The sequence below is a fragment of the Drosophila persimilis genome, unplaced genomic scaffold (assembly GCF_003286085.1).
Source record: "Drosophila persimilis strain 14011-0111.01,24,50 unplaced genomic scaffold, DperRS2 tig00000124-arrow-pilon, whole genome shotgun sequence".
In the NCBI taxonomy this organism is placed as follows: domain Eukaryota; kingdom Metazoa; phylum Arthropoda; class Insecta; order Diptera; family Drosophilidae; genus Drosophila; species Drosophila persimilis.
In genome coordinates, this window is record NW_020825294.1 from 4,585,419 (window position 1) to 4,595,983 (window position 10,565).

At 43.6% G+C, this 10,565-nt stretch overlaps 1 protein-coding gene across 2 annotated transcripts in view; it reads left to right on the forward strand.

Moving 5' to 3' along the window:
* The window catches only part of LOC6593530, a 45,758-nt gene that overhangs the window by 26,135 nt on the left and 9,058 nt on the right, over positions 1 to 10,565 (forward strand). For both annotated transcript variants that reach the window (XM_026987884.1, XM_026987885.1), the window contains 4 exons: positions 4,426 to 4,507; positions 7,289 to 8,719; positions 8,782 to 8,984; positions 9,056 to 10,546. In XM_026987884.1, coding sequence (XP_026843685.1) covers positions 4,426 to 4,507; positions 7,289 to 8,719; positions 8,782 to 8,984; positions 9,056 to 10,546 — 3,207 coding nt within the window. The remainder of the gene's footprint in view (positions 1 to 4,425; positions 4,508 to 7,288; positions 8,720 to 8,781; positions 8,985 to 9,055; positions 10,547 to 10,565) is intronic.

A 10,565-nucleotide genomic window follows, 5' to 3' on the forward strand; every position in this document is an offset into this window, starting at 1 on the left:
TTTACGTAAGAAATTCTCACATTATTAATTAATTAATGTATTGTATGCACACACAAGATCTTTTCGTTTGTGAGTATGCTGCAATAGCCGTGAGTGCGCTTCGCCCTGCAAATTATATAGACAATGATCGGGCAGGCAAAAGCTCTGCAGATGCAGATGCAGATACAGAGATACGATACGGAGCAACACTTGGCCAAGTCACGCAGCAAAAGCATTTGCATAGGAGTCAAGAAAACAGAGAGCAAAAATAAAAAAAAATAAACTTCCTGGCAAGAATTTCAAAAATCTGGCACACAATTCAATAAAAGTCGAGGAACAAGACTCGCTGGAAGACAGAGAGAATAAAAAGTAAAGCTTAAGCTTAAGCCGGAGACCAGAGACCAGAAACCGGCTAACCTTGTCGGATTGTGACTGCACCCAAGTCGAAGAGCAAAAGAATTTCCAAAGACAATTGGCAGTTACGTGGCTTTAATTGCTGTCGCTCTCCCAGCGAATCGAATGCTCTGAGACAGGGGCTGAGGCTGAGGCTGAGTCTGAGGCGCTCTTTGACTGTCATGGTGACATGGCCATCGGTAGAAGGTGGTGTAGGAAAACGACGAAAAAAATACCGATGGAATAAATCACCAGCCATTAAAATCAATTACTTGAGACTTCTTCTAACCGAATGGCCATTCGGAGCAACTCCAATTTCAATTGTTGCATGTGTGTACGTTGGGTAACTCCAAGAATCTGTCTCTTTCCGTAGTATCCATCTCCCTGCTAAAGTGGAACATCTTACAGTTAACCGAGTCTGTCACGGGGGCAGGCGGGGTGTGTATTTCGGGGCATTGAAGCATAAATTGTGCGGTAAATGTGCAAACAATAAATAAATTCGAACAAATTGTGTGGCAAATAGCGGTTCACTTAGCCACAGTCTATCAGTCTTTCAGTCTACCAGTCCAGCAGCGAGGTAAGCAAATAAGCCGCGAAAAGAACGTTAGCTAACTGTACCTGTAGATTGGGTGGGGTTTTATTTTTATTTTTGCTGGTCGGTGGGTTCTTCGTTCTATGAAATGGAATGGGGCTACATTTGACCACAAGACTGGCCATGGCTTGCCATGGATTCAAAGATGCAATTATAGATTGGGTTCCGGTCTAAGAATTGGGTTAAAAGAAAATAACAAGACTGGGCAAGACTCGAATGGGGCTATGTTTGAGAGGAAAAACCCCAGGGAAACTCAGAGAAAATATTACCAACTGCGTGATCGACGCTTTGGGCTGCCAAAAAGTTCTTTAATGTAAAAGAAAAAAACCTTTCAGAAAATCCTCTAAATCGTCTATGGATACCAATGTTTCTCCATTCATTTTGGTTCTATTCGAAACACTTATTTTTTATCTGATTTCTATTTATCTTTTTCGATTAAGAATAATTCGTATCAATTTAATATTTTTCTTAATTATTTAAAAATAGAAGAATTATTTAATAAAGAAAATGGGGAGTAAAAAGAGATTTAATGTGTAGGAAAATATTTTAATGGAATTATTTCATTTTTTTTTCACAAAAATGTTATAGTATTTTTTTGTATATATTTATACATTTTATATATACATATATTTATACATTTTATATAAAATGTTAAAAAACCCATCTTAAATGTAATTTTGATGGTTTTTGATGCACTTGATCTTATTACATACATTTTATGAGAGTCTTGTGACATTATTATATAACTCTTTAAAATTTTGATGCAGCAACAGAGCGAAAGGTTACAAAAGTTTGTGGTTCAAGTCGCTGTATTTGAGGGCTCAAAAGATAACCGCAGGTCGCCAAAAAGAGTTGAACGTTCAAGGAGAATGCAGCAGACAGTACAAGGTTTGACTTCAACCTCCTATGGGGAGAGTCTTATGACAAGCCTTGCCCCCCGCCCCCCACCTGTGACACTTTAATTGAATAGTAATCTTGAACTTTTCATCTCTAATTTCCCCCCCGACTGAATAATGAATGCAATTGGCTGTCTCCCAAAAGCCTTATCGGCAGGATGCAGTGTGTCATCTATGAGAAAAAACCCCGACCATAATTGCAGTTGTCTTTCAATCGAATTTGCGACTCAATTGGACACGGAAATCGTGAAAGTCCATGACCATGCAACACCCATACTTATCGGGTGGCTTTTATTTTATTTTGTGCTGTTGTTGTTTTTTTTGGAAAATCTGTAGCAACTGTACCGACCCACAGAGACAGCGCTTTGTGTGTCTCTGAATTTTAAATGTTTGCGCGTGCTTCGAAAAGAAAAATGGTTGAAATGCTTTTGCTTTTTGTTTCGGCTTCGGTTTGCTTCCAACACACACACACACCTACGGAAAGAGTGCAGCATGTGGCAGCAGCATATTTCAGTCGATTTGATTTTAAATGAAAGCTGTCAATCAAGCTGCCACGAGGCGCAAGGCGCAATGCGCAAGGCGGTGCTTTTTTTCGCCCGGCAACTTTCCCATTTTACCAGGAAAACTTTTAGCATGCGGCGGAAAATGAAAGCGTCACAGGCCCCAGACCCAAACACGGATCATCTCTAAAGACCAGTCGCAGTCGCAGTCACAGTCACAGTCACATTTCTTTCCATGCAATGTATCTATGTATCTGTAAGACAACGCAATTAGCTTAGATACTCTTGATATTCTTGTTCTTCAGAAAGTTTGTCAAGATGTTGGGCCATAAATTATGCAAAACAAGTTAAACTCCGTCGATTGGGGTCACACATCCCAGAGTCCGCTGTCGCCCGCCGGGGGGATATTTACAGCTTAAGACCATTCAAAAATTAATTTCCATGAAATTTCCATGTCGAGGGGTTTTTTGGTTGGGTATCTCTTTTATTTGTAAGCGGCTTTAAGCTTTAGAGCAACGCATTTACATATTAAGAAGCTGGTATTAAGATTTTTGTGGTGAGCAATCTTCAAAATGTTTAATTAAATTATGGGAAAAAGCGGAAGAAATTCAATGGATTAATACACTAAGACTCTTGTCTAGAGAGAACTGTATCTTAATTGTTTAGAGAATAATAATATTTAAAAGAAATGTTTAAAGAATTACAAAACGAGTTTTGTGGTGACCAATCTTTGAAAGGTGTAATTAAATTATGGGGAAAAGCGGAAGAAAGTCTTAAACCGTTCCAGAATAATAATATTTAAAAGACATTTTTACAAGAATTAAAAGAAAATTGAAATAAGATTTTTCTGAAGAGCAATTTCCGAAATGTTAAATTATATTATGACAAAAAGCGGAAGAAATTCAATGGATTTAATTGTAGGTCACTTATCTAGAGGAAATTGTCTCTTAAATGTTTATAGAAAATTAATCTTTAAAAGAAATGTTTCAAGAGTTACAACAAGATTTAAATAAGATTTTTCTGATAAGCAATCTTTTATATGTTGAATTAAATTATGAGAAAAAGCGGAAGAAATTCAAGGAATTCATTTAGTAAGATTCTTGCCTAGAGAAAACTGTGTATTAAATGTTTATTAAATAATAATATTTAAATTTAATATTTAAAGATTTCTATTATTCGAGCTTTAGCCGCAAAGATTTTGTTCGCAGTGATTGATCAAAGTATGCACGTTTTTCTTTGTAAAAGATTCAGTTTCGTCTAAACATTCCGCGAGTAAATTTTAGTTTTTCCTCACCAAAAAAAGTCTGTACATTTGTAAAAAGCTAATTCTTTTATACAGATTTACATCCCTCAATTTGTTGTCGCTGTCACTGTCCCTTAATTTGTATTAAGAATTATTGAAAATATGGCAAAAACAACATTCACCGGTACCGAGCTCATCAAGACTCTAAAGTCTGTAAACCAACCAATCAAGTTGAACGTATTGGTGCGGCTTTTAGTGAACAATCAGATCACCGAGCTCACTAAGCAGGAGCTACGTGATGCCCACAAAAATATAAAGAACGTCCTGGCAATGGCTGTGAAATGGGGATTTGTTAAAAAATGCAATGGCCATTATTTTGCTGCCACTCATTACAAAGACATCTCGACAGAACTGGACTGGGACTCTGATGAGTACTTCTCAGAGGCAGATTCTGTTTCAGCAGTGAGTGATTCGTCGTCGTCGGAGGAGGATGACGAGGATTAGTAATCAACGATCTTCAACGATCATCTGAGGGCTGAGGGACATTTCTGGCAGCATACAATTTTAAATATCAATGAATAAAAATGTATTAAAGTAATTTTGTACTCTCCTTTTCTTTGATTATAGCTCCTTAACCATTCCGATAGATTGCAGGGTAATTTTTAGGTCCAATATCTACTCAAATAATGTTAAAATATTTCCTATTTGTACAATCGTACTTTTTTTGACACTCCAAATATGCAAATTTAATTCAAATTTAAATCTAAACCATTTATGACCTTGTCTAATCTGATGTTATTTGTTGTTCTTTTATTTTTCCAGGCTGGGAACTGCGCGGTTTAAATTGTTATAAATATTTCAATATCAAACATTCGTGGGAGAAAAGCGCCGAACTGTGTCGAAGGTGAGTGGAATCATATAACCATAACTGCATATATATATATATGATAATATCTAGATCCCCTCTCTTTCACTCTGAGATGATGTAGTTTTTGGGAGTGAGACTTCTCTCTCCTGTCAACGATTGAGCGGAGAAGCTAATCAAGTTTTTTGCCAGCTTTACGCTTGAGCGAATGTGCTACCTGTTGTTCTTGATAGAGAGAGATGCAGGGAGCGGTATTGATGGATTGATGGACGGATGGATGGTTGGTTGGTTTGCTGCTAGAAAGATGTATATGTACTGATTCCATCGATTGCCGTTACAGCACCGCATTGCATTTCCGCTCGCCGACAGTTAACTGTCAATGCCAAAGTGGTCTCGAACCCCAAGCCAAAAACTGAATACTGAATACCGAAGAAAAGAAAACAAGTTGCCGGCTATGGACTTATGGCTATGGGTGGTACTGTCCATGTTTGAAATTACTTTTGCAGTCGCCGACTGGATGGGGCAGGGCAGGGCAGGGCCCGTATCAAGCCGAATCGATACTTGAATGATTCATACATAATTTCTTGTGGCTCCACCTTCTTCTTCTGTTCGAAGCGAAAAGAAAGTCGCGCTGAAACGCTTCCGGCAGAGTTATTCCCGAATCGACTTGTTTTTTTTTCTGGGTGTTAACCTGTGCCGATGACCCAAATATTTTGTATACCAATCACCTGATCAAAGCAGGAATATCTTGTGGAAAATTGAGAGTGTTTTGATAAGAGACAGACCCCCTCTTCTTCTTTGGGTCTCTCTGTTTTAATGAACGTGAGAATCACGAGCTTGTGAAGAGCCCCGCTGACCCATAGGGCATGTCAGGTGAAAGTTTCTTCTCGGTTTTGTGTATTTTTTCGGTTTGGGTTGAGCTGAAAATATTAATAATGTTATTGGCGGAATGATTAACTCATGAATGAACTGTACGCTGAATGTCAATGCCCTACGCAGCAATTTCTCTTTGCCATCGGCGGCGGCGTTAAATGCCACTTAAATATGCCCGGCACATGGTCAACTATCAACTACTGCTCCACGAAGACTACGGACTGCCTGTCGGCCTGCCTGCTCCTAATGTGCGTCCAAGTAATTTACATGCCATAGACCTCTCGCCTCGCCCCAGAGCCAGTCGCAGGCCCATTTGAATGCCTGTAACGTGGCTTTCGATGGGCAGAGGAGAGAAGTTCAACAAACGTTAGCTTCTGGCGGCGGCCACAATTGTTTCACTATTTTTCTTTGCCAAAAATAACGTTACACACATGCGTTGACAGGTGTCGTTGCCCGTCAGGGACAGACAGAGGCCCACAGAGACTCCACTCCATTCAACAGTGAAATATCTCTCGATTTTATTTGTTTCCCCTCTTTCTTTTTTCTTTTTTATTTATTTTTTTGTTGGTGAAATTTCTTTTTGGCGTGTGCAGCATGCGAAATGCGGTAGAATGAAGGAGAGCCTCCCTGACAAGGCGTTAACATTTCGAGTTAACGGAGTTGTTACCAAAAACAAAAATTAAAAAGAAAAAAACATGTTAACATTTTTGGCTGGCACAAAAGTAAAGCAAATGAAGCACCGTTTGGAAATACATATTTTGAGGGGTTTCATTTGCCCGATTTTCTGCTTCAGTGAAGTATATGATCAGTTTTCCGATCATTTTATTTGGCATTTGGATTTTTTTATACCAATACCGAAAGTACTCGTTCGAAAATGTGACTCAAAATTCGCCCACTAATAAAATTAATACCTCATATACTAAAAAAAATAAATAAAAATAAACATTTAAAAAAGGCTTAATAAAAAAAACCTGAGAAATGTTTAATAAACAAAATTTTAAATAATAATAGGTAACATTTAAAACAAAAATTAAAAGAAAGTTAAATTAAATTTTACATTTAAAATTTAACCTTTTAAAATTAAACAATTTGTACAATTTACATTTTAAAATTATACAATTTTTACATGCAAAATTAATAAATAATAAATTCATAAATTTGTATGTGCAAAATAAAAAAAAAAAGTTGTACATATACAATTTAAAAATATTTATTTCAAATTAAAAAATAAACATGAAATCAAAATCTAATAAATAACTTTAAATTTACAAATCAGTAAAAATAAATTGTGAAGTGAAATCTCTAACGTATTGAAGCATTGCATCACATAAACCCGCCCCAGACTTTTACATAAACCCAAAAAAAAAACGAAAAAAAAAGATATTTCTTTTTGGCGTTGCGTCTGTAGTTTTCACTCTTGTGTGGTGGCATGCTGCACACGTGGGGGGCAATTGTTGTCACAACAGGGGGCAAGGCGGACACTCACAAGGGAGTGTCTCTCGTATATAATTTTATACATATATTGCATGCATTTTTTGGCATATGCCACAGCTGCGAGAAATTGCCAAAGACAGCCAGGGCCCACGCGTCGTATGCGTAATGTGGCAATGCCTGCAAGGGAAAAACTTTTTTTTTTTTGTCTTTTCCCCCAACTGAAATTATGGCAGAACTCCAAATTATGTGGGAAACATGAGATTGGAAATCAAAATGAGCTTAGCTTAGCGATTGGAAATGAAAGTTTCTTCTGGTGCCACTGGATTCTCCACTAATCCCCGGGTTACTTAGTCGTGTAATTGAGGTAGAAACATAGGAAAAAATAGAAAGTAAAGCGCAGCTGCATAATAATGGAAATTGCATTAACAAAACGGAAGCAATCGTTGGCCAAGAGCTGCATAAGCAATTGTGTTAATCGTCTATATCCTCTCTTTTCTCTGTGTTCCATTGCAGATATGGCGCCGAGCTGGTGGCCATCGATAGCTATGCGGAGAACAACGATACCCTGTCCATTGCGCGGGCCAGTGATCCCAACCAAAGGGCCTCCGACAAGTACTGGCTGGGCCTGGCCTCCCTCGATGATTTGAGAACAAACACTCTGGAGTCTGCTTCCGGGGCCTTGATCTCCCAGTACTCGGGTTTCTGGTCGTTGCATCAGCCCAGTGCCGATTCCGGAGAGTGTGTGGCCGCTGGTTTTGCTGGCAAATCCCAGAGCTGGGATCTGGGCACCTGCGAGTCGCTGCTTCCCTTCATGTGCCGCTCGCCCGCGTGTCCCCAGGGAGCCCTGCATTGCGCGAACGGCAAGTGCGTCAATCAGGCCTTCAAGTGCGATGGCAGCGATGACTGTGGCGATGGTACGGATGAGCTGGATTGCCCAGCGCAATGCCACTTCCACATGCAGTCCGGTGGAGATGTGATCGAGACGCCCAACTATCCGCACAAATACGGAGCCCTGAGCAAGTGCAAGTGGACGCTGGAGGGACCGCTGGGCAGCAACATCATCCTGCAGTTCCAGGACTTCGAGACGGAGAAGACCTTCGACACCGTTCAGATCTTGGTGGGAGGACGCACCGAGGATAAGTCCGTGTCCCTGGCCACGCTCAGTGGCAAGCAGGATCTGACCACGCAGCCATTTGTGTCGGCCTCGAACTTCATGATTGTCAAATTCACCACCGATGGCAGTGTGGAGCGCAAGGGTTTCCGGGCCACCTGGAAAACGGAGGCCAAGAACTGTGGCGGCACGCTGAAGGCCACGCTCCAGCGACAGATCCTCACGAGCCCCAACTATCCGAAGCAATACCCTGGCGGTCTGGAGTGTCTGTATGTGATCAAGGCCCAGCCGGGACGCATCATCTCCATTGAAGTGGACGATCTGGATGTGGCCGAGGGGCGGGACTACCTATTGATACGCGATGGCGACACACCGATGAGCCGCACCATTGCCAAGCTGACGGGCAAGACAGTCCAAAACGAGCGCGTTATCATCTCCACGGGAAATGCTTTGTATCTGTATTTCAAGTCCAGTTTGGGAGAGGCAGGCAAGGGCTTCAGTCTGCGCTATATTCAGGGCTGCAAGGCCACCATCTCGGCAAGGAATGGAACTGTCACCTCGCCCGCCTTCGGCCTGGCCGACTACCCAAAGAATCAGGAGTGCTACTTCACCATCCGCAACAGTGCTCGTGCACCACTGTCCCTGAAGTTTGACAAGTTTACGGTCCACAAGAGCGACAATGTGCAGGTGTTTGATGGTTCCTCCACGTCTGGTCTGCGACTGCATTCGGGCAACGGCTTTACGGGCACAGCGGCTCCCAAACTGACCTTGACAGCGTCATCGGGGGAGATGCTCATCAAATTTACATCGGATGCATTGCACAATGCTGCGGGGTAAGCTCGTGAGCCTTTAACCAATCGAATCCTTCATTAATCTTTGCTCTTTCCTTTGCCAGATGGTCGGCTACATTCTCGGCAGATTGCCCTGAACTGCAGCCAGGCATTGGGGCCTTGGCCTCCAGTCGCGACACCGCTTTCGGTACGCTGGTCAGCTTTACATGTCCCATTGGACAGGAGTTTGCCACCGGCAAGACGCGTCTGGTCACGGAATGTTTGCGCGGTGGCAACTGGAGTGTCTCCTACATACCAAAGTGTCAGGGTGAGTCCACCAAAGAACCCCAGAAGATGGTTTAAACGGTGTACTAATGTATGTTTTATCCCTTCTTGCAGAGGTCTACTGCGGTCCTGTGCCACAAATCGATAATGGCTTCTCCATTGGCTCCTCGAATGTGACGTATCGTGGGATTGCCATGTACCAGTGTTATGCGGGCTTTGCCTTTGCCTCCAGCGCACCCATTGAGAAGATCTCCTGCCTGCCCGATGGCCGCTGGGAGCGCCAGCCCCATTGCATGGCCTCGCAGTGTGCTCCACTCACCGAAGTGGCTCATGCCAATGTCACGCTACTGAACGGAGGCGGACGCAGCTACGGCACCATTGTCCAATACGAATGCGAACCGGGCTACGAGAGGAATGGCCATCCAGTGCTTACGTGCATGTCGAATGGCACCTGGAGCGGGGATGTGCCTAAGTGCACGCGCAAGCGTTGCCACGAGTTCCCAGAGATCGAAAATGGCTTTGTGGTGGATGCGTCGCGTGCATATCTGTACGGAGACGAGGCCAGGGTGCAGTGCTACAAGGGATACAAGCTGATCGGCAGCAATATCATGCGCTGCAGCGAGGCCCAGCGTTTTGAGCAGCCCCCCACCTGTGAGGACATCAACGAGTGCAGCTCCTCGCAATGTGATCTGACCACCACCGAGTGCTTGAACACCAATGGCTCCTTCCATTGCCAGTGTCGCAGCGGATTCACAGCCACCACGGAGTGCCGTCCTGTGGCCGATTTGGGTCTGGGAAATGGCGGCATACCCGATGACAGCATAATGACTTCGATCAGCGAGCCAGGCTACAGCAAAACCCAATTGAGATTGAACACGATGGGCTGGTGCGGTGGCTCCTCGGAGCCCGGTGCCAACTGGATATTGATTGACCTCAAGGCACCCACCATTCTGCGGGGATTCCGCACCATGTCCGTGCAACGTCCCGATGGCAATGTGGCCTTCAGCTCTGCTGTGCGTCTGCAGTACACCAACGACCTGACGGATGTGTTCAAGGACTATGCCAATCCCGACGGCACAGCCGTGGAGTTCAGGATCCTAGAGCCCACCCTGTCCATACTGAATCTCCCGCTCCCGATCGAGGCGCGTTATATACGCTTCCGTATACAGGACTATGTGGGTGCGCCTTGTCTGCGCATGGAACTGATGGGCTGCACGCGCCTCGACTGCGTGGACATCAACGAGTGCAGCAAGAACAACGGCGGCTGCGACCAGAAGTGCATCAATTCGCCTGGAGGCTATGCCTGTGGCTGCAACACGGGCTACCAGCTGTACACCTCGAACGGCACGGCCGGCTACCACATTGAACGCTCGGAAACGGGCGAACGGGATGGCGATTCCTATCAAAGGAACAAGACTTGTGTGCCTCTGATGTGCCCCGACCTAGAGGCCCCGGAAAATGGCCAACTGCTGAGCGAACGGAACGAGTATCACTTTGGAGATGTGGTGCGTTTCCAGTGCCATTTCGGATACATCATGAGCGGCAGCTCGGCGGCCCTGTGCCTGTCCAGCGGTCAATGGAATGCCAGTGTGCCCGAGTGTAATTGTAAGTCCCCCGAAAACAG